This window comes from Cyrtonyx montezumae, unplaced genomic scaffold (assembly GCF_038088225.1).
Source record: "Cyrtonyx montezumae isolate F1298 unplaced genomic scaffold, pur_monq_1.0 scaffold_7, whole genome shotgun sequence".
Taxonomy (NCBI): domain Eukaryota; kingdom Metazoa; phylum Chordata; class Aves; order Galliformes; family Odontophoridae; genus Cyrtonyx; species Cyrtonyx montezumae.
The window spans coordinates 7,030,495-7,055,084 of NW_027072078.1; the positions used below are offsets into that span (position 1 = coordinate 7,030,495).

Sequence of the window (24,590 nt, forward strand, 5' to 3'; positions counted from 1 at the left end):
TAATACTATTTAACACCACAAAATAACTTTTCAGTCCTGCTCCTATGGCCTTCTAGTTACTTAAGTACACATTTCACAGAAGTCATCACGTGGCTAACAAACAATACATCTTACATGGAGTACTCAAAGCCTCTGCAGCATCAGAGAAGTACTTCAGCTCCTCCTATACTTTCACATAAGAGGCAAAACAGTTCTGATTCCTTTTCCTCCATGCAGAAGCAACAGAAGCACTGCAGTAATAATTACCTAGTCTCTGGGGAAAGGGTGGGCCTCAGATTACTCAAGAGCAAAGCCTGCTGGGCTGCCCAAAGAGAACACTAGAAAGGCTCTGGCACAAACCCTGTCTGGCCTTCCACAGCCAGTCACGACAAGTTCTCCCAAATGATGACAGCTGCAGTGGAATAATATCTACCCATAACCATCATTCTCAAATACAATGTTGCTTAATCTTAGGAAATACCAGCATAATGTTAATAAAACTGATAAGAGTAGGCACGTGATTGAATCAGACGGTAATTAAAGGACTTCAGCTACCTAGATACCAATTAAAAAGGCAGAAATAGCACAATAAAGAGCCACAGAATCATAGGATTTGTAACCTAAATCCTGCTAAAGCCAATTCCCTGCTATAGATAACCATCCACTAGTCAGTGGAAAGCAGCAGGGACATTGTCTTACAGAGAAGAAATGTGTGGTAGCATCAGTTCCTTTAGTTCTGATATTTAACAAGAAACTACTCAAAATCTGAAAAAAAAATTTTTTTGGAAATGAAGGAGTTTACTCCAAGCAGAAAATGTGCAACAGTAGCACAGTAATGACAGCGCGTTTCAGAAAAAGACTATTGTACTGCAGTACACTGCCTACAGTGTTTTGAAGTAGCACAGTTTGAGGTGATTAATCACAAAACCAAGACACTTAAATCCAACAGAAAGAACAAAACTAGATTAAGTATAATTTAGAGCAGGAAACTGACAGAACATTCATAAACATAAAGGTGTCCCAATTATACACTTTGTTCCACAGAGCACATTTGCTATCCTCCCCATTTATATAACATGTAAGTTCAATGATCTACCTGGTAAATTCCACCAGCACTGTAATTCCCAATAAAGGGTTTCTCTTACAGCACTCCAGGGCAAATGCAACAGAAACAATCTGTAAAACCTCAAATCCCTACTGCAGCGATGCATTCCAAGGCTGTCCTGAAAGGAAGATGAATCTCATCCAAGTACTCATTCTGGGATCCTTTAATTTGACCACCTCCATATGAAGACAGCAAATTACACTGTTACTTCCGCCTGCAGAAATGTGTCACTATCCTTATTCGTTCATCAGAACAGTACCCTGTAAATCACAAAATCACCAGGAGCACACTACTATCATTTTTTAGGGTTTTTTTTATTTTGTCAGTGTCCTGCAGCAGGTGATGTGGATCAGGAACCCACTGTGTCAGCAAAACCTGTGACAAAGGGCTTGAACATGTATTTATCTATAGAGCCTTTGCAGGAGGTTAGTCTGATGGTTCCCTAGGAGCACTTAACTGCCAGGTCTCGTGGCTGAGCACAGAAGGCTGCAGGCACGCCCCAACATGAGCCGCTTCCTTGACTCAACAGAGAGCCTGGGGGGGTCTCTTCTAGCACTTCAGGCTGGCAATCTCCAGGAAAAAAAGCACGGCAGTAAGAACTACAAACGTAAGCTACGCTAGTGATAACAATTGCTAACAGCAGCAATCCACACCCAGATGGCCTGCACTCCACCAGCTACCAAGTTACAGCAAATAATCTTTGGGAAAGGGAACGTAAAGTACACAGTGGATTAACACACACACACCATTTAATAAGATCACTTAGCTAGAATTAGTGCCTAAGAACTAATTCTTTAGAATGGGTCTGGCACGCAGCAGGACAACCGAGTAACCGTGCCTGGATCTGCAGGAGAAATCTGCACGGTATGCTTAAGCACTTCCACGTTCACTTAAGCCTGCTTAATTGCTAGCTAGGTGATACTCTCCCGTTAATTTATATTTTCCAGCCCGCTATATTTAAAACAGTTCTAATCCATAATGATTGACTTGTTTCTAATGGTCAAAAAGGCCCTGCTTGTGTTATTTCATGGTTTGAGTTGTTGCTTTCCTCCTGGTATTTAAAACTAGTAGTTATTCAGAATAAGATAAATACAGTGCATTCACAGGCATCACACAATGCTAAAGTAAACAGTAAATTTGGATTCTTTCTACTCTTCTCAATATTCCTCTCAGGGGACATCACAGTAGCAGCCACTTGGCAACAGAATGGTTTTCCACCTGGTGAAACTCAATGCAGCAGTTCAAAAAAAGTCCACCCATCAGCTGCAGGAAGCTTACCAGCAGGCATCCAAACTTGACTCTTAAGAAGGAATTTGGAACAATGAGTCTTACATCAGCTTGAATACGCTTATAAACTAGAGTGCTGCTGGCACTGCTCATCTCTGAGGAGACCTCGAATTGGAAACAACACATCCTCTCTTCAGAGAAGTATCAACACCTGGTAGGCAAATGCCAGAGCACAAAAACATTTGTGCAAAACACCAGAAGAAAGCAGAGGGTACGTTTCTCATGAGAAACATGCGTACAAGAAAAATAAAACAGTTAATCCTTATTAATTGCAATATCCGAAGAGGGAAAGCAGATTCTGACCTGGCATTATATTACATGAGCTGAGACAGAGTAGCCTCAGTACTGAGGCATCCTCTCTACTAATTTCCCCAGTCGGCTTTTTCTCCCATCAAAGACAGTGACCTCAATAGGATATTTTAAATACTGAAAAAGCCTTACAGCAACTTGCAAAATGCCCCTCAGAAAGTAGTAGAGGAAACTAATCCTAAAGAACTAATGCCAGTAAGCTCAATTTTTCTGCACGAGTTCCAATCTTTTTTTTTTTTTAAACCAGTGAGACTTCTCACAACACTAGAAGCTCCACCCAGACCATAACACCCCTGGCCTGCTTCCCCAGTAACTAGGCACGACTCACTGCTGGGCCCATTGTTACTGTTTTCAGTGGGAACGGGATAGGATTTCAAGACTGACTACTGGTAGTAAGGAAGAGCACAAGACAGATGAAAAGAGAACAGTACAACTTGAAATGTGTTGCTTCGTGATTGGAAATGCTAGGAGCAGGGGAATACTGTTTACACATAGTAATGCACAGCTACAGCTGGTTTGTATTGGAGGACTATAAGCACAGAGTTTAAGTACTTAAGAGAGCCTCTTTCATCCAGATTTTTTTGCTTTTTTTTTTTTTTTTGCAACACTCACTTTCCCTAGATGGACAAAGCTTGGCCTACTTTATTAGTGGTAAGGAAAATGAAAAATCTCAAAGGCATTATGGAACAGGAAGCACTAAAGATCCGGCAGCTGCTCAAGGTAAATAAGCTCACAAGCCTCATTTGATCCTCACTCTACCCAAGCTGCTTACTAACAGCCACTACATAAAGAGAACAAAACCTCAAAACAAGATCCTCACACGGACTCATGTATTCCCACATCTGTTGTCTCTTACACCAGACTATCTTCACAGTTCCATTTCACATGGAAATCAAAGACACAAGCTCAGTCATGCTTACCAGCAATACCTTTGGAATACTCAACATCTGTTCAGAAAGTAAAAGTCACTCCAATTCCATTCCTGTGTAAAGGATAACAGTCCAAAAGCAACAACAGGATTTGAGAGGCATTGATATTACTGAATTATTCAAAATGCACAATTTACTTCCCAGTGAGCAAAAGAAGAACTGCAAAGATGCTGAGGATTAAAACTCCACAATCTCCACTGAGAGAATACAAAAGACATGCTTTTTTCTGCCAGGCACTTGTTTGCCTGGCTTCTTAAGAAGCATCCACATGGGATAACAGATACATACATGGAAACACACACGTTACTAAAAGGCTAACAGACTAACCACCACCTAGTCCCAGCTGCACTGGGGAGGCAGATGAAGCTCAGCACTCCTCACAGTTAATCGTAGACCTTAACAGAAAGTCCTTCCCAAAGGAAACTACACAATCCCCTGAAAGAAAATGCCTCTGATCGATTTGTCCTGAAAATGAAACAATCCTGCTTCTTTGCTGTTAAAAAAAAAAAAAAAATCAAGAAACTCATGAAATTGGAAAAAACTTCAGTGAATTTCACACTGGCAGATTTGAGTATGAACTCCATATTCTGCTTGTTCACAAGGATTCTCACTGCATCATCATTTTCCTAACAGGAAACTGACAGCTCAACAGTAAGTACAGGTAACAAAAAAACCTCCCAACCAGCTCTATTGAGAACATGAACGCATTTCAAGATCTTATTTTACAAGTCAATGCACCCAAGACACTGAAATAACTTACAAACTACTGTGAGATAACATTATAAACAAGAATACTACAGTACAAAATTCTTTCATAACCGTCTGAGACACTATAGCACGATGGAAAGCACAGCAATAAGAGCCAATAAGAGCAGGGCAACAAAGTCCTAGGCTACAAGCGAAGCCCAAATAAAGCGGCCATAAACAGAAAAACAAAGGAAAAAAGCTTCTTACCCTTAGAAGGTTGCAAGTACATAGGGATCTCCAGCAAGATCCCCTTGCCTCCACTGCCAACCCCTAAATGAGATCTGGCAAGGAGCGGCTCCTGGCTCCACCCCTTCCAATCATTCAGACGTTGCTCACACCTGTGCTGTTGCCCCCTGGGTTGGCCCTGCCTTCCCACCAGGTGCTCCAGCTCTGGTTCAGGCTATGACTCAGCATTTCTGCTACCCCTCCAGAACAGGGCAGTATGTTCAAAAATGACATTAATTTTATAGTAATTAAAAAACAAATCTACTTAATATTGAACTGAAATAACAATCACGCTATTGCACAGTTCACCAGAGACCAAGGACTATCAAGAGATGTTTGGCTGCCTTAAGAATCATTACCATAATTCAAAAGGCAGTGTACAAGATCAGCCTCTAATTGTGCTTACCATTTCCCAGCTTAGACCCCCAATTTAGAGACACCTCAAAACAAATATTCTGTAGGAAAACAATGAGGCATCTACATAATTTATATGCATTCATAAATAAAAAATACGAGCTAAAATTATTTTTGCACATTTTGTGCCAAGAGGTGCTCATCTGCTGTGGTCTCAGGTAAGAGGGACATTCAAACACTGTAGGGTATCACTTAAAATGCTACTTGGGACAAACAATTTAAGGAGAAAAAAAGCACAGGGAAACTCCTTCAGAGAGCGGGAACCCTAGGTGGTGCAGCATGCTAGGAAACACTTCAAAACAGAAATTCACCCCTTTTAGTTTTTCAAGCTACCAGATAATTTTGCTGTTCAAAAACTACTCTATTCAGTATTTCTACTGTCCAACAGAAAGGTTGCTCACATAAAAATGTAGTGCTGCACTCCTAAAGGCAAGGACACAGGTGGCACAATCATCTGCAGGCTCCTGGGCTACATTTGCCAGCTGTGTTCATCAACTGCAGCACAAAACCGGCTCAGGTTAGCTGCTGGGTGGCTCGTTAAGCCCAGCTAGGAGCAAAACATGTTGCAACATGTATTTGCAGTTTAATTTTCCCTATCCTTTTCCATTTTGATGAGTTGTTGATGTTTTCATGGTCTTGGACAAATCGCTATATAATCTCTTGAACATTAAGAAGAGCACATTGATATGAATCATTACATAGCACCACAGTTTTGCCTTCACTTCGACCATGGCAGATGTAATAACAGAAATAATGCATACGGTAAGGCCAGAATATCACAGAGGTCCCTGAGGGACTCGCTACTTCGCTTTCTTGGCTTTAAATACTCGGTTCTTACAACTGCAGTCGTTCTTCTCGCACCCTCTAGTGTTCTTATTTGGGTTTGCACAGGTAGACATACAAATTTTATACACCGTATTTAAATTTGAGCGCATCAGAAAACCACACAAAGGCTCCACTTCAGCCAAGTGAGCGAGCATTACAACAGCTAAGATTGGTTTTACTCCTCGCTCATTTGATTGAAAACCATAAACCAGATACTTTTTGGCAACTCTTACTCCCCAGAACTCTAAGGAGATGTTCTGGTTGTTTATATGCCCATTTAAACCTATCAATCCGTGCCACTTGAAGACACGTTACGACATTGAACTAAAAAAAAAGCTAGAAGACACGGTGCAAAGGCAAAGGGACCAGTGTAAACAAGGTGGTGCTACAAAAAGATGGAAAAATGAATGCTTACCCATCTCTGAGGATCTAGGCTCACAAGGAAAGAAGTCCAGGAGGAGAGATCTCCAACAAAGACCCTTCCTCAGAGGCGGTCAGCCCTTAAATAAGGTCAGAGGGGTGTAGCCTGGCCTGAATTGCCTTCACCTGTGCTCCCAGGGCTGACCGGGTCTTTCCTTCAGGTGTTCAATCAGTGGTTCGGGCTGTGTCTTAACAGTCCCCACACGCACAGATTTAACAAAAGCACACAAAAAACTTCTTACAGAACTGCCAGAGAATTTACAGCAACCTCTTTAACTTGGAACACAAAAATCCTTGCTCTTTTAATATGGAAACTGAAGAAAAATACTATCGTCAGTTTCAGGAAGTGAGACCTGACTACGAGTACCCTCCACAACCTCCTACTCGTGAGGTGAGGCTTTCAGGATCAAATTTATTTATTCACAGCACGGCAGCAGAAAGACTTCCACGCGAATAAAAAATACGTCAGTGCAAAGTGTGAAAACAGGAGAAAGGAGCAAGAAAACAAGGCACGGGACAGGAGAAAAGTCACTGAGCCAGAGGTACGGAAAATGAGCTCCCAGGCACAGTCAGCGCCCTCAGCACAGGGGTTGCCCGGATTGCACTAGCGGGCACGCCTGAAGATGAGGACCCAGCAGCATTACCACAGCGTGCCGACTGCACCTCCCGCGGTGCGCAGCGCAGCGCGCATGCGCGGCCGCTGTGCGGGCGGGGCTCCGCGGCGGAAGGGCGGCGCGGCGGTTCCGCTGGAGGAAGATGGTGGCGCCGGCGGCGCTCCGCGTGGTGCGGTGCGGCGGCAGCGCCTTGCACGGCGCCAGGGCCGTCTTCTCCGTCGGAGCCAGGCGAGCGGGGCGGCGGGGGGCGGGGATCCGGGGCGGAGCTGGCGGGCGGGCGGCGGGCTCCGAGTGACCCCGCGGGGCCGTCCTCGCTTTGTAGGTTCCTGCTGTGCGCCTCCGGTGATTTCGTGAAGATGTACAGCGTGGCCACCGAGGAGTTGGTGCGGCTGCTGCGGGGACACAGCGACCTGGTGACGGACGTGCAGCTCGCCCCGCACAACCACCTGCAGGTGAGCCGGGCAGCACGGAGCGGGGCTGTCATACAGAACCCAGCTTTGGTGTATTGCTGTAACTTATTCATCGGTTGCCTTGTTTTTTTGTTCTCAGCTCTATTCTTCCTCCCTCGATGGCACCATTAAGCTATGGGACTTCACAGATGGGATTCTTATTAAAGTATGTTGAGTTGTTCCTGTTGAGTGTTATTGTTGACCCGCCTGCCGCGTGCTGTGCCGCTGTTAACGCAGCCTGAGAGCTAGCAATACAGTGCTGCCATTGATACGCTTGTCAGCATGGAAAGTAACAGTGACACATCGTCTTCTTGAAAAAAAATAAGGGTTACCTACTGGCTTACTGACCATGCTAGCTGCTACGGTTCAGAGTCCAGTGCAGTTTGCAGTCTGTGACACACTTTTCCACTAAATCTGTTGTCTCACATTTTAATAGCGCTGTTTAACATTGGCATCAGTTCTTTGTTAAGAGTATAATTCTTATTGGCCTTAGAACTGACAGTTCTAATTAATACAGCAAGATTTCTTTAGAACACATCTGTTCTTCCTATTTGTGAATGAAAGAAATTTGTATTGAGTCTGTTGAAAATGATGTGGTCTTGTAATAATTGTTGGACTTCTATTTCTCCACCAGACGTTCACCATAGGATACAAGCTTCTCGCGCTGTACGCACTTCCTTCTTCTGAGGACTCTGTGTTTGTTATAATACCAAAGAGAGGGGAAAGAGGTACAGTGTCATCATTAAAATGTTCCTGTCTGTCTCAGCTACGTCACCAGACTGAAGAGTACACTGCAGTGTGCTTCCATGTATCAGTCCTGATTTTCTGTGAGTGTTAGAGCAGATGTCTGCGGGTCTCTGTTTTGTTTTTACTCTGTAGGATCTGCATTCTATACCTGACCAGAAGAGTGCTTATCCTCACTTTTAAGGCACACAGTGCACGTACATGATGTAGGAGATGCGTTAAATCTTTATGCTGTCCTCAATGTGACATCAAATACACACAGTATTTGAGACTTCTCTCTCAATTTGACAGCGTACGTGGATATTTTTTCCTGGCATTCTGTCTGAAATAAACATACTTACTCTGTTTCTACAAATCTCACTTAAGAGCAAGTTATGCAGAGTTTCTTGCCTTCTGCTCACAGCTGCCCCAGAATCCACTATCTGGGCTTTGAACTTCAGTGCTGTTGTTTAAATGAGAAAATCCAAACCAATTACTTTTTGAAAAGTATTCTTTTCAGAAATACTGAAAGGCATTAATGTGTTACAGTAGAATGGTTGCAAATCTCCTTTAGAGTGAACGTGTGTAAACTTGTTTGTAAAAGTCTTTTGATAACTGACTTTCCTTTGTCCAGATACATTCCAACTGGTCTTGGTTAAGCTGACAAAAGCAGCAGGCCAAGATACGGAAGCCAAAGAAGTGTCTGTGGTTTTGGAGGGTGTGGATGTGTCACCAAAGTGTACTGCATTTGGAAGAGAGGTACATTCACCTTGGGGGGGGAATTACTTTTCGAGTAACGTATATTCCATTTGTGCTCTTATAGAAGCGTATCAGAACTTGAGATTCACTAATCAAATATTTTATTTGAAATGATAACTTTATGAACCTTTCTTGGCCCTATTTTGTGATTTGCATGCTCCTCTGATTCCTGCTCAAGCTTTTTAAGCTCCATTTGACAAAGCAAATGACTTTGTAAGAATTGTGCTTTCTTTAAAGGAAAAAAAGCAGTTTATAATTGAAAACAATTTATTTAACATCAGCTTCTGTGTTGTCTCCAATTTTAAGAACTTTGTAGTGAAACACAATTTTCTATATTTTTTTTCTTTCGCATGTAATCTGTATGATCTAACTTCTTGATCCCTGTTTACTGTAATAGTGTGAATACGTGGCATCAGTGAAGGGCACTAATCTCCAAGTTTATTTTTTTAAACGGAAACAATTGAACAGGTAAGAACAAAAGCATCAAGTATTGCTTCAGTCTGATATACTGAAAACGTTTGTGTTAACTGGTGAGGTGTATGCACAACTGGACATAGACAGTATATAAGAAGCTTCTCTTAAAGAGACAGACAATATTCACAGCAGTTGTATTGGTAGCTTATCATCTCAGCTCAAGCATTTATTTTTTTCAGATAAATACTTGGGCTGATGTTGGAGTGAAAAAAGTGACAGTTTGGCCAAGGACAAAGCATGCGGGGAGGGTGGAACAAAGGGCTCAAAGATCTAATGATAAAAAAAGGAAAAAATCTGTCACTATTTTTTGGAGAATGCTGGTTTCTAACAACTTGGGGATGTTTAATTTTGCTAGTCTGAATTATGTGCACGCTATCAGCTGATCCTTTTGAAGCTTTGTTTTTTAAAGAAGGAAAAAAGTCATGTGTACAACTGAAGTTGCTTTCCTCACTTCTGAAGGTTTTCTCTGAGGGCAAAAACCGCAAAAGGTGGAAACAATGTTTTTACTTGTGTAGCCTGCCATCCTCAGGAGGACTGCATTGCAACTGGTCACGCTGACGGAAAGATTCGTCTCTGGTATGCTTATTTCGATACATCTGTGTACCCCATGGATTGACTTGACCGTGGGAGTTAAGTGAAACCTGTGCAGAGCAATCTAGTTCTTACCGCTGTGATTTTCAGAAATTAAAGAGAGCAAACCCTTTGGGCTGTAATGCTGACGTTGACTTTCGGGTACAGCTTCAGTTTGATGTTGAATGGGAAAATATTCCTGATAAGCTACGCCACTATTTTAATGATTCCTTCCTTTTGTACCACTGGAGCATGCAAAATACTATAGTCAAGAGGTTAGAGAAAATGATAGTATTCAGTACTCCCCTTTGTTTGCTCAGTTGTCAGTGAATGCCTTTTAAGACCTTTTCTCTTCCTTCTACATAGGAGGAATTTCAACCACAAAAAAGAGTACACGTACTCTACACTCCACTGGCATCACGATAGAGTCATGGATCTAGCTTTTTCTGCAGAAGGTGTGTACAAAAGTCTTTAAAAGTCAAAGAGCTTGGAATGGAAAAATCAACAGAAGTTCACATTAATCCACTTACTAACAAATTAATTTCTAGTATTCTAAGTATGTCTAGGAAGGATCTGAATTAAAAGTGAGAACTGCTGTGTTTTCTTTATACTGTTTTGATTGACATTCATAATGTCAAATATTCACTCTCTTTGACGGAATGTAAAATCTAAGCTGTCTTATTATAGCTTCCACCCTACCCACCACCTTCTTCCCTTTCACCAGCAGTACCCATGAGTCCTTACCAGAGTCTGTGTGAATACAAACAAATCAAGTTGTGCTTGACTGAGCTCAAGTCTAGTGGCAAAAATCCAGTTAACTTTCATGTGAATGTGTTTCTTAGCATACTTCTTACTGCTAAATATTTCTTCTAGAAGAAAAACACATAAGTTATATTCTAACACAAGTACTCAATATATTCAAAAAGTAATGGGATATAGTATTCCCAAAGCATTTTTCAAACTTTACCGTAGGGATGAGTTCTTGTTGCTTCATGTAAGATTCTGTATCAGTTTTACGTGGGTTAATGAGAAAGGTACCTATGTGTATTGCCCAGGCTAGATACAAAGAATTAATGATTTGGATGTGACAGTTTATGAAAGGTTTTTAGAAAATCTATGCATGTCTGACATTGTAACATATATAGTGATGATTTTTTTTAAACAAAATCTCTAACTGCACGTTTATTATCTAAAAAGGAACCAGCTTGCTGAGCGGAGGAGTCGAATCTGTTCTAGTTCAGTGGCACAGTGGATCAGACTGCAAGAAGGATTTCCTTCCTCGTTTGGGCTCTGCTATTGAATACGTCTCCATTTCATCTGACAGTGCTTTCTGTTGCACCTTGCATACAGACAACCGTATGCCAATGTTCTAAGTACCCCTTCATGCAAATCTGTATGAGCTCTAGTTCGTTACTTTCAGATGAATTAACTAGATGCTGTGTATAGGTGCTTAAAGCTGACTTCTGCTCCTTCATCAGTTAAGGACTGCTTGTAGTTCGGCTTTCCATCTTGAATTTAGGAGTCTAACAGATTGTGAAGAAAAAAAAAATATATATATATATATATATGCATATATATATATAGGATTAAGTAGAGATAACTAAGGTCCCTTCCCCACTCTAGTTGTGGCTACTATGCAAAGCTATTTGCAAGACTTTATGTGTTTTTTTCCTTTCAGGAATTACAATAATAAACAGCAACCTGAGATTTTCCAAAACTATTCAAGGGCTAATTAAAGGTATGTGCACTAAGGTTTATTTTCTGCTTATGGCGTAGAATGTGTCACTTCTAATCATAGGTCACTTGTCTCTTATTTTTATTCCCAGCTAGAGAAGTCAAGACTGGTCTAGTGGTTGATCCTAGAACAAAAGCTTTAGTCCTGAATGGAGAGCCTGGCCACTTGCAGTTCTACTGTCTCCAAACTGACAGACAGCTATACAGTGTAAGTCAGACGGGTCTGTGCTAACCTTTTCATTTCTGCATTCAACTCATGTATCAGCATTTCTTTGAAGACTGAATATGGCAAACAAGGAAAAAGCCAGCAGCTGTACTGTTGGACTGGATTTCAGCCTGAGACTTTTTTCTCCTTTATTAGAATCTTCTATGATTTGTAAGCATAGGTAAATCTTGTTTGGAAAGATTCACCTGATAAAGTTCCATTCCTCTCACAAGTTAAATATAACAAATCTGTAAGTAAAGTCCACCTGCAGTATCCTCTTAAAGTTATTGCAGTGTTTATGTGCCACAGTGCTGCTTTTCCCAAGTTGTTTCTTTATGCCACAGCCCACTCAGTACTAATCAGTGCTTTCAGACCGTCCTTTCTCCTTTGTTTTTTGAGCAATACCTATAAATCTGCACTTGAATTTTGAAAATTTGTTTTGTTTCGCAGTTGGATATCGTTCAACAAGAATACATTCATCAAGCAGGTTTGAACCAATCTGACTTGGTAAGAGTCGCATTTAGTGCACAAGGCAAGTGGTTAGCAACAGTAGAAGAGAGAAAAGAAACTGACCTCGAGTTACAGTTGAAGCTGTGGTTCTTTGATGAGGAAACACAAAGGTAATGATAATTAGAGCTTGCCCTCTTATTGTCGAAGTCTGTATCTTAAATATCATGCAAATATCTATACAAGCTTTGTCTTGATAGGAAAATGTTTTCCAAATCAACTGATAAAGTAGAGTAGACCCTAGGAAGGGATTATCACACACATGAGGAAACAACCCACAAACTTGAAATAAGTTGCAGTTGCAGATACTTGCTCTGAATTTAATGTGCTAATATTAATTACAAAGGCAATAGCCTTTAGGGGGTTTTTATTTCTGTATTTATTTGGACTGGTTGGAATGGCCATCTACAGCTTATTTGGCTTTCCAACTCCTCTCAAATCCATTGTTAATTGATCAATCCCTATAGGTTACATAGAATTATTACTTTTGGCAGGCTTTTTTAGCTAACGTATGCTTCTGGTTCATACATTTCCCCCAGCTTTTTACTTATTTATTTTAAAACATTCTTTAAGAGTTATTTTCTTAAAGAGTAAACAAAGCAAAATAATGCTGATTTGTGTAGTAGTAGAAGTGTGATTGCTAACTTGAATACGGGAAAGGTTGCCCTGATTTTAAGGTTAGTGTTTGAGAGTAATGTTCACGAAAGTAATAATTATTTTTTGGTGTTAGGATGCCATCTCTTGAAGTGTGAAAGTAATTAGAGAAAATGGATCTGTAAATGCAATACCATTTTAGCTGTGTAACTAGAAGTTTCTTTGATTCTTTCACTGTAGCTTTAAACTGAATACTAGAATAAGCATGCCTCACGAGGATCGCATAACAGCTATGTGCTTCCGTGACACGGATGAATTGGAAGATGACTCTCTGATGCTGGTAACAGCTGGCAGAGATTGTGTGTTTAAAGTCTGGGTGATACTAGAAGACACTGATCCAGAAGGTAAGCATGATCAGAGCATAATGTGCTCTCATTTGCCACCTTGCAGCACGCTGTAGAATTGCTGAACCTAAGTTAATCCTTTCAAAACTAAATCTGTTCCCATCCATTAATTTATTTCTGCTATTGCATGGAGCATTGCATTCTCCTGAACATCCTCTGCCATGGACTTCTGCCAGTTTTGTAGTGTCAGAATTTGCAGGATAAGGAGCCTCTACATAAAGAGTTTACTGAGCTTGCTGCAAAAGGAGATGGCAGCCTATATATATTATTTCAAGGGTTGTTTTTAGAACGATTACTCTACTCCAGGAAACTGGATTTTCTTTTTCTTTAGGTATAGTCTGCTCACAGAAGCAGAACAGCTATGTTCCATGATAAAAAAAAGTACAAATTAGTATTGCATTCCCTCGTGTTTTTGTCAGGGAAGTAGAGGAATGTGTAGGTGGAAGGATTTGCCGTGCTGCAGGATTTTTGCAGCAGATAATAAGCTAACTAGTTAGTATGTAGGCTGAGCTTTGGTTTTCTTTGTAGCAAATCGCTCGCTGTGCCACTAGATGGTGCTGTGCAGTTAAAGAAGTGAACAGGTTGTGGCCTCTTAGGCAGGTCTTTCCACCATCAGCTCCTGGCGGTTACATAGATACAAAGGACATCGTAGCACCGGCTGAACTTCCTTTCTTCTCTTTCCTTATTCAGTTCATAACTTGTAAAGGCAGGCTGTACAAGTTTATTTATACTGGAGAATGTATGTTAGATTGTAAGCGGATCACTTTGTTTCTGTTATTTTATAGTAATTATCAACTGTAGGAAAAGTAGCTCAGTAGAACACACTGGTAGGTTAAACAAGGCAAGAAAGCATGCTGACAGATTGCTTTGTTATTCTGAAGCTTCGCATAAATGAACCATGAGCTTTCTTGAGATCAAATGCAGCCTGTGTTCAAACTTTCAGTGGTGCTCGTGTTCTTGCTACAGTTTTGGAAGAACAAGGTATTTAAGAATACTAGATGTTGGAGTACTGTAGTATCTTTTTTTAATCTAATACCTGCCTGTTTGTTGGCAAAACAGACACTCGTACTGTACCATATCAACAATTGGATTCAGTGCTGAGATGCAAAACCAAATGGGAAACCTATTAGATGCTTCTTGTAGATTTTCAACACTTAGCAAAAATTTAAGGCTTATGAAGGAAAATTTGCTTGTTCCTGAGCCAATTCTGTAGCACTAGTATTTGAATTGCTTTCTTCATGTATAGACCTGAGTGTAATTAATTTGATTATTCAATGCAGCGCAGCAGAGTTTGAGTTGGAGCTGTGACTTCGTAGGCAGCTACCACAACTACCAGGCTACTAACTGCTGTTTCTCAGAAGATGGCTCTCTGCTCGCTGTTAGCTTTGGAGAAACTGTCACTGTATGGGATTCTAGTACTTGGGATCTTAAGTGTACATTTTGCCATCCACCTGGAAAAATAAGGTATGTTTTTCATCTAGCTGCTTTTTTCTTATTTGAGCTTCTTAAGACAGAAAGGATCGATTTATACTACTTCAAGATTGTATACATTTGTACATGCGTTGAGTTGAATGGTCTAAGTTCATATTTAAGAAGACTAATTGAAAGTTCCCCATTAATATGGAGATAAATCAATGTACTGAAAGTATTAATTTAAGAAGTTAGTATTTTATTCTTGTTGGTGTTTTATTCTTGATTTCAAATAGGAGTTCTCTCAGTAAACCATAAAGCTGTTGTCTGCGTTACGAGGCACGTATCTCGACTGTTGCTAGCCTTTGCTGGGAAGTCTGTGTTTGCCTGGCAGACCATCCCAGCATGTCCTATTGTGTGCTGCAACAATAAAAGATATCCCAGAAGGTCTAGGGACCGTTTTATTGTATGAAGATAATGAGGAATGGCATAGGTCTGTGGTAAAGAAAAAGAGACCCAAAGACTAGGACAACCTTGATAGTAAGCTTCTGGGGCTGTGCAAACATGCAGTAGTTTGTGATCCAGGTGAACTTATCTATTGTAACAATTGTCTTAGAAAAATAGGCCAGTAGGTGACCTCGCTGCTCCACCTACTTAAGCTCAGTGCCAGATCTCCGTATCTAAACTAATTCTGAATGAGGAAGATGCTACAACTGAATGGTAGCATTTTCTTTCAGTTCCTCTCTAGCTGCTTCTCCACACCATTACTGGACTAATGTGAAAGGCTCCAAATATATTCGTATCCAGAAAACATCTAAAATGAAAAGTAAAACGTTGCATGTTCACAACATTTTAAAGACTCTGAAATACAGAACCAGTGAAAGATACAGAGATTTCATGCTTTTATGTTTTGGAACGAGTCCATTTTGTTCATACCGGTCCTCTTAAGATTAGAAATTGAAAAGTATGATTCTAAAATGGGTCTGTAGGAAAATCATGAGAGCGTGTTAGCCACAATTTCATTGCATCTGAGGGAAATGCTTCTCTTGACAGCTTGGTACAGTGGCAAGCTTTTACCTTGAGAGTTTTTCCTTTTAAAGCCTTCACTACATGCTATGTTAAAATTAAAATAAGGTACTATAGTTACTATATTAAATGACTATTAAGTATGTAAGTTCAAAGCGCTATAGAGAGAATTTATTTATTTGCCTTTTTGAAAGTATTCTCATGTAGCATTAGAAATCTATTCTTCACAAAGAAGAACAAGAAATTAAAATGATTGAAAACAAATACTTGAAATCTCCCAGATCTATATTTGTAGGTTCTGTGTGAAAGTTCCTTGCTGCTAGAGGTGGAAGCATAATGCAGACTTCTCCTTACTAAATATTAGAGCAAAAATCTTTAATGAATATTGTGAATCAAAACTATTGTAGAAAAGCAAAACCAAAAACTAAAGATCATTAACTTGTTTTGACTTTTTACTTCTGTAGGAACATCTGCTTTGGGAGACTAACATGTTCCAAATACCTTATTGGTGCCACTGATCATGGCTTTCTGTGTTGCTGGAACCTGCTCAGTTGTGCATGTAAGATCAGCTTGTGTGCTAGCGTGAAAGTGATAACATTTAACCCCCAACTATACTGTGATATCTTAAAGTCTCACTTGAATCCAGATGACCCACTACAAAATGTCCTGTGGAGTTGTAATGTGTTTTGTACCCGAATATAGATAGAATCTTACCCAGTATGCATCTGCTTAGCATGCTTGTGCATAGTAAATTGTATTTTAGGTGATTGATAACAATAACAGCTAGTATTTCCATAATTTTTAGAGGTAGTAGATAATGTTTCTGTGTTTTTATTAATCTGGGAATAACTAAAGTTGTTTGCCTTTTCCAGAGTTTAAGCCTTGCGAGTCTTTTCCATTTGACCTTTTATTTGGCAAAGTATCTGAATAGAATTCTTTCTTTTCACATCTGGATATTGCTGTATTTGCTTTTCAGTGGAATGGAGTGCCCACCTCAACATCGTAGTTCTGCAACCTGATCCCCTTTCAGAACATATTGCTGCTGTCTCATGGCTCTTAAAAGAGTCCAGCTGTGAGTACAAAGGCTTTTTTTGACAAGTAGTAGTCAGTGGAACTTAAAACTGTGAAAGTATAATTTATATAAAAGGTTTTCTTAGAATTCAGCTCCATAAAATCCATTAGACAGACCTGACTCTGTGTTTGACCCAGGGAAAACTGAGCTATGTTTTGCAACAGCAATTAAATACTGGTAAATTCCAGTATTTAAACAACATGCTACCCATCTTTTCTTCCAGTAGTTTGTCTTCAGCACAGAAAATAGCATAAGATTAACTGTGTCCTCTGGATGAAGGTCTCGTGTGGTCTCAACCCTCACCTGTAAACACAAAATTGTGGTTGAACTATATAGCTATGTATTAGACTTTCGATATAGGTTAAGATTAAACTTTCCAGAACTACTGTTCTACAGAAAAGTTAATTTCCAAGTGTATTGTTAGGTTTGGAATACTGTGAAAAGCACCTTAAGGTTGCGCTGATCGTACCTAAGTATAATTCCTGTTTAAAGGCAGTCCTGTCCAGCACTTACTGGTTATGATGCATAGTGCTTTGACAGCTATCCAGAAAGGTAAAAAATTCATGATTTAAAGGGGAGGCATTCTTGTATTTGCAGTGTTTGTGTTTAAGCCAAGCGAGCCACGGCCAATCTGTATCCAGAAGAAGCTTTGTAAGGAAAAGATCCAGTTTGCTGCCTTCGTTCCAAGAGATGTGCCTGAAACGATTGGCTCAGAAAAATACCTTTGGCTAAGAAGATCCCAACTGTTTTTTCTTACTGATAGACAAGTAAGAAACGGTGGCTGGTGGGGAAGGTGGTTCTTGGAAGAGAAAAAAATCATAAATGTGGATTGATATGCAACTGCTGCTGAGTTAAGCATTTCCTTTTTATGATTTCAAAGAAACAAAAGCTATACTTAGAATTGGAAAGCATATAATAAAGAACTAAAATAGCTTAACTTCAGAATTTATTATTTACTGTTTTTCTGCTTCTTCATGCATGCAAGAAACTAGGTAACGTGGGAACACAACCTACTGTTTAACTTAAATATGTAGAAGCTGTAGTATTACTAGTTATGCAAATGTTTTGTGTGATAATCAATTGTCTCTGTTTTATTTGGGTGACCATTTGATTTCTGTTCCACCCAGAAAGGCTAATCCAGAGCCTTTAGGTCCATTCATGTTTCCTTTGGGTTCTTTCTAAAATAAAGAGATAAGTTTGCTTCTTCTGCTTGTTTAATAAAAGCTTTTGGCCAAACTTCTGTAGTCAAGGTACTGAAATCCAGAAAACAGTTTCATGTATTTTAATTCTGCTACACCATTCTTTATTTTAGGAGCTAATGACAGTTAGCACAAAGCCTCTAGAAGAGAGACTTACACTGTCAAGCCAGCAGGTAACTTTTGTGGAAGTTCTTTTTGGGGGAAGGGGGCAGAGCAGGTCCAAATTCTCTTGGTGTTTAATTTATCAGATTCAAATTCCTTTTCATCATGAAAAGACTCACCAGACCCTGGCACAAAGCTGCAGGCAATTATCTGAAGGGGCAGTACTTCCTTATTTTTTGGCAGAATTACCATTCATAAAACCTTTAAACATGAAACTTATGAAATGTTAGTAAGCTATTCCCTTACTTTCTCATTTCCCTGAAATGAAGCAAGCTATTTCCTTTACTTCTGTTTCCTTAATGCTTAGAATCTAGAACATGGCCTGTTCCATGCTGTGTAGTAGATGATGGAACTGTTGTCAGTCCATTTTGATTTATCAGTGGGAAAAAGCTTCAAAATTGTTTCACTGTGTACTTCTACATGAAGAAGTAGTCTGGGAAACTTAGGCTTTTAAATTGACACTGAAGAAGTGTTCCATGCCTTGTGAGCAGAATAAAACAGTGGCACTCGATTGACTGATTGGTTAGGTAAAATTGATGGAAAAAGAAGCTAATATATTTCTTAGGTAAAATTCAATTGGAACATGGTCATAAGCAATCAGTTTCTTTGCGAGGGATGATGTAATTCAGTACTCAGATCAAAAGATGCTGATCTAGAATTCCAGGAGGGAAGTTAGTGTGTTCTGCCTCAAGATACATGATTGGCTCATTCAGCAGGTACTGGGGCATAAATGATCTCTTAGTCAGAAGAGGCTATGAAAGCCATATTTCAGGTTTTCTGGCACATGCACAAACTTCTGGCTTTGGAAGTTAATTGGTGTAACAACCAACTAAAATCTGGTGTTCTTTTTTATAGAAAAGCAAACATCCAGATCCTAGAGAGTTCTCTTGCCTCTGTGAGGATTTTGTTGGAAAGAATTCCTGAGAGAAAATGAGCACAAAGAGCTATGTCATATGGCTTAGCCAAGTTAAACCTGAGCATAGAATTGTCACCTGGGTTGATAGCTAATTCTTCTTGGATTCTGGTAACTGAAAATGAGATGGAACTTAGATCTGTGATACTAAGTTTTAGTTAAAACTTTGTCCTCATTCAGTTACAAGTTGTATTTTTTATTCAAGCTGGCAGTAGAAGAAAGTCTTCCTGTGACGGCATTTAGCTTGCTGCTGGGAAAGCACAGACATCAACAATCACAGGGGAACATAGACCTTGGCAAAGTCATTCACCATCACCATGAGCAAGATTCCCCTGCTGTCAAAGAGGTAGGAGTAACCACAGTAAGTATATGTGCAAAATAATGGCAAGCAGAAGCTTTAATGAAGCTTTTTATATCTCCTCAGCTCCTGCACACTCCAGCACACGTTTTGCCATCTGCTTCCTTCCTGTGTCCTATATTTATTAATTCGTTACTCATCTCCAAAGAGAACAAAAGGTAAGAAAAATTGGAAGAATTCGTCCAAATTATTTAAGTTACTTGAAGTACATATTTAAATAAAGCGTAAGACTGGTTTTCCAGCATGCTTCACTATTCTGTTAATACAGGTGAGTAGAATACTTCATAGAGACAACATATTAATGAAAAAAAAAAAACCATATTGAGGGAGATATGCAAGACTAGCTTTTTAAAGCACTGGCTTTTTTTGTTGGTGTTGTTAGTTTTCCTGTCATTTGTCATAACTTGCAAGCAAAATATTTCTTTTGATACACAAATGTTCTTTATAAATTTAACTTTATTCCAGGTAAGGATCATGGAATCCTAGAATGGCTTGAGTTGGAAGGGACCTTAAAAATCATCTAGTTCTAACCCTGCTGCTATGGGCAGGGCTGCAGCCCACCTGGCCAGGCTGCCCAGGGCCTCATCCAACCTAGTCCCGTACACCTCCAGGTATGGGGCATCAACATCTCTGGGCAGCCTGTGCAAGTGCTTCACCACCCTCTGGGTAAAGAATTACCACCTGACTTCTAATCTAAATCTCCCCTCTTTTAGTTTAAAGCCATTCCCCCTTATCCTATCATTATCAGATTGTGTAAAAACTTGGTCTCCCTCCTGTTTATAAGCTCCCCTCAAGTACTGGAAGGCCGTAATGAGGTATCCCCAGAGCCTTCTCCAGGCCAGCCCCTTCAGCCTCTCTCCATAAGCAAGGTCCTTCAGCCCTCAGATCATCTGAATCCTCTGGATTCACTCCGACAGGTCCATGCCCTTCTCATGCTGGGGTTCCCAGACCCAGATGTAGTAATCTGGGTGGAGTCACCTTAGAAGTCACCTTAGTAGAGGGAGACATTTGCCTCCCTCCCAGTCATATGTCTTTTGATGCAGCCCAGGATACAGTTGGTCTTCCAGGCTGCCAGTGCGCATTACCATCTCATATTTGGCTTTTCACCCATTAATGCCTGCATCCTCCTCTGCAAGACTGTAATCAGTGCATTCTTTGCCCAGCCTGTGCTCATATCTGGGTTTGCTCCAAGTCAGGTACACCACCATGCACTTGGCCTTGTTGAACAGCATGAGGTTTGCATGGGCCCAGCTCTCGACTTTGTTGAGATCCCTCTGGATGGCATCCCTCCAGACTGTCAAGCTTAATGCTGACTGCAAATTTGCCAAGAGTCTATTCATTCCCCTTGTCCATGTCATAACAAAGATGTTAAATAATACTAGTCCTAATCTTAAGGTCTACACTTAACAGTTTATTTAGAATTCAGATTTCATTCTTAACTAAACTACAAAATAAGAATGTATACTGTAAGAACAGGCAAGCTTGTCTTACAATGCTTTGATCCAAATTTAATGGAGTACTGTGATAAGTACTTAAAATGTATGGATGCCTAGTCCTCTGAGATCAGGACAAGGTACTAGAAAATGGATGCAAACACAAAGGTAATTAGTCCTAATATAAGGCTACCTTAATACCTTGCCACGTGGACTGAAGCCAACTAAGTGGTTTTACTGATGTACGATCTATTCTTTGAAGTGTTTCATAACTCTTTACAAAGTTAAAGATGAAGATGTCATTAGTATCAGCTGCCATTCTAAATTAGCAAAGACCAATGAAAGGATGGTTCACAGGAGCAAAATTTGGACAGAAGAGATGCAAGTTTGAGTTCATTTTACATGTACAATGCGTTCTGCTACCACAGCAGTGTAATCAGTTCTGCTATGATGCGTTAGCTGGTATTGCTAGCTTTCTTACAAGATTACCCAAGTAAAACTTCTGCACCATCAACAAAACAGTGACAAAAATCACATACAAAGATTATGTAGAATTTTGCATGTAGCTTCAGTACTGAAGAATTTAGGAGGTCAGTGGCCTGTGTAAATATTTGCAGCTCTAGAGCTTGTACTTTGACACTGGTGATTAGTATGGCTGTGTATTTAAAGTTGCATACGAGTAGGACTGGAAGGTTGGGCAACTGTATAAAGCTGTATAGAATAATTATTAATGTTTCTGTTTTCTGTATAATTTTAGTGTATTATATATGTGCATATCATACATAAAATGTAAACTGAAGAAAGAAGTCTTCATTACAACAGATAATATTTAGGAGTGCTCTTCTATCATGCAGAACATTCTTAATGATATCTAGAATAAGATTTAAGCAACGGACATTTGAGTAGTGTAGAAATACTGCATTACAGAGGTTTTCTTTTGAGCATGCCAAGTCAGAAGGGAACAGCTGCTTCAAAAACTGCTCTGTATTAAAAATAAATAAATTCCTAAAACTTACTACAATACCAAGCATGTTTTTAAGGCCAGCAGTCACAACTATCCATTAAGTTCATTGGTTAATTAATTTCATTGGTTATTTTCAATCTCATCCTTTTACAGTGCTGAAGAAGTTCCTGATGAAGTAGAAATGGAAAGTGAAGAAGCAGAGGATGATTCAGATGAGGAAAACAACGTTACTGAAACGAAGCAAGAAGATACAATGCCTATTGAATCCTTAGGAGAAACAACATACAAACTGTCTAAATCGGAGGAGAAGGAACTACGAAAAATAAGAAAAGTGGACTACAGTTGGATATCAGTTTTCTAAGCATACTTTTTTTTTAAATAGTGTAAGTTGAAGTTTTGTGGATTAAATATTCTTCCAAAATTCTTTCAAGTCCTTTGTCTGTGAATTTTAGCAACCTTTATTGCCCTAAGAATAAAGAACTGAGGGGAAGAATTGATGTCTTGAAAAATGGCTCTGATCTTTATTACTGATTCTCTCAGAGCTTAGAAAATACTTCTCCTGTATTTTTCCCCTTGCAAGTGCATTTAAAAGGCTACTAGCAAAATTGAATTTATTATTACTTGTAATCTGTTACCAAATCTCCCCAGCTGAGACCAGATCACTGAGGCCCAAGGAAGAGCAGCAAACAACTTGAGCTTATAGACTACTAAATTCAAAATCCGGTTGGGCAATCTGGGATAGTTCTGTTTATAGAGTACTTGCATGTATTAGACCATAACGAAAACGGTATTCTAGTCATCAAGAAAATTGCACACCTTGGAAGAAGAGACATCTCCTGACCACCGTACTACTGTGCCTTTCACAATGGAGCTGCAGCTTCCATAGTGGAGGGCTAAACGTGGCTACTATATTCAGTCATTGCAATATGAAGGCAAGCTGCTGGAAGTTGGGTTGGTCACTAGGAGCTCTGAAGAAAACAATGTTTTGCTAAAAAAGCTCAGATAAACAGTTTGAAATAGGAAAGATGCTTCAAATATTCTTTGTCAGTAAAAGTGACACTCTCCCTACTTAGCTACTGACTTCAGTACTGCATTGAAAATGAAGTGGATGACTATCTTTTTTTCTAACACCAGAAATACAAAGACAATAAGTGGCAACATATTTTTTCCTGCAGAAAATGAAGTAGCAACCCCTAGCAAACAAAAGCACACATATGTGAATATGGACTCCACGTTTGCTTCAGAGCAGATGGAGACAAAGCCACGTACTCTGTGGCAATCACTTGTAAACACCCACTGTGGAAAACAGCCATTAAAAATAAATCTACCTAGAAATCCGGGTACTGTCTGAATCCAAGTCAAAATTAGTTTAAAATTGATTCGTTTAGAAAAATTGCTGCATTCTTTAATTCTGCAAATATACTCTCAGATGAGTGTCAGAAGAGATGAATGTGGAAAATACAAGTGTGCATAAAGACACAGCTTTGCCTACAGGGCTGTCAAGAATTTATTTTGTAGAGCTTCCATCAAGTATCCAACAGCACATTACATCTTTGTTATATTTTCTCCTCCTCAGACTAATGTGGAAAAGAGTGTAATTTGTTGTTACAGTTTTGGACTAAATTGGCTGCAGTTGACTTCCTTCCTTGGCAGCAGGGGCTTCTGCATCCTCTCACACAGAAGCTGTACACTGTAACTCCTCAGACCATTTATCACGTATGACTGACAGCAGACAAAGTATTCTCTTCTACCTTAGATTATTTACACTGGGATTTCTATTACTATGAATTTTTAATGCTAAGGAAAGTTTTTTGTATTTTAGGCATTTTGATTTGTTTATAGCCCTTGGTATGGCAGAGAAACTGTACATCTTAAGATTTGTAGAGGTTTTCAAATTTGGTTTGCTTGAAGGTTTACATATTTTTAATTCTATCTTAAAAACTAACAGGTAGAGAAGGGGACCATGACGCTGCTAGATACAACATGCTAAGGCTGGTTTTCTCCTTTTTAATACCAGCTGTTAGTAAGATTCAGGCATGCTCCCTAGGTACTATGCAATTTTCATTCCCATCCCCTTTTTGGTGGGATGGATGATACTGCTTTGTCAGAACCTTGGACCAGAGGCTTTTTTTGAAATAAAAAGTTCCAACAGAACAGGGAAAGTGCGTTCAGAGCGTACCTGACAAGTGGCAGGTTTTCTATAAGCTCAGGGGGTTTTAAAAAGAGGAAGTGCAGAGAAAAGAAAGATAAGTAAGCATTTTTCATCTTCACAAAACACATTCTGTACTGGAAAAACCTGGAAAGGCTTTTTCTTAAATAAGAACAGCTATCAGATCTGGGGGAAAAACACTACTTCTAGAGTGAAGAGATTTCTCCACTCAACTTTCATGCTCCAGAAGCATTGCAGCATCGCAGCCCTGCACCATACTGTGCCAATAACAAAAGTGCAGCTCCAAAGGTAAGAAGAAAATCTCAATAACTGTCAGCACATTGTTTTTTTCTGAAGTTCACATATTCTTGTAAAGGTTAAGTGTCTTATAAATAAGTAATTAACTACAAACAGGAGACAGTTGAGATGGCATTCAGGTTCATATTAGGGAAGCATATATCTGGATTCTTCATTAAGAAAATACATCTATTACATTTTCTATCTTTTTCCTGGCTAATTTTGATTTCCTCTGCACACTGCATTTACTGGGATAACAGCAAGTCCTCACTTCGTTCTTTTGCATGTAAGTACATTTCTGTTCAGAATTCTACCACATTTGGTAGCCACATTC

General features: G+C 39.7%; 1 protein-coding gene across 2 annotated transcripts; it reads left to right on the forward strand.

Annotated features, from left to right (window-relative positions):
• Positions 1-6,973: 6,973 nt before the first annotated feature.
• On the forward strand, positions 6,974-22,236 carry WDR75 (WD repeat domain 75). Of its 2 annotated transcripts, XM_065751435.1 has the most exons (21): positions 6,974-7,082; positions 7,177-7,306; positions 7,404-7,469; positions 7,938-8,031; positions 8,661-8,785; positions 9,183-9,253; positions 9,719-9,835; positions 10,196-10,284; positions 11,027-11,185; positions 11,508-11,567; positions 11,656-11,771; positions 12,219-12,388; positions 13,110-13,273; positions 14,554-14,737; positions 16,174-16,268; positions 16,686-16,781; positions 17,379-17,548; positions 18,094-18,153; positions 19,261-19,401; positions 19,480-19,571; positions 21,964-22,236. In XM_065751435.1, exons 1-21 carry the CDS (start codon positions 6,997-6,999, stop codon positions 22,169-22,171), a joined length of 2,493 nt encoding a protein of 830 aa, XP_065607507.1. In that variant the 5' UTR covers positions 6,974-6,996; the 3' UTR covers positions 22,172-22,236. The 2 variants fall into 2 exon arrangements, with proteins under 2 accessions (XP_065607507.1, XP_065607506.1); XM_065751434.1 differs by lacking the exon at positions 6,974-7,082 and having other exon boundaries at positions 7,182-7,306.
• Positions 22,237-24,590: the final 2,354 nt, after the last annotated feature.

What these genes read in the sequence shown, in the direction of transcription:
- WDR75 (XM_065751435.1), top strand. Translation starts at nt 6,997, where the DNA reads ATGGTGGCGCCGGCGGCGCTCCGCGTGGTGCGGTGCGGCGGCAGCGCC. An exon ending in CAGATGGGATTCTTATTAAA is followed by an intron (nt 7,470 to 7,937) that starts GTATGTTGAGTT and finishes TTTCTCCACCAG; the next exon opens with ACGTTCACCATAGGATACAA. An exon ending in ATTCCCCTGCTGTCAAAGAG is followed by an intron (nt 19,402 to 19,479) that starts GTAGGAGTAACC and finishes ATATCTCCTCAG; the next exon opens with CTCCTGCACACTCCAGCACA.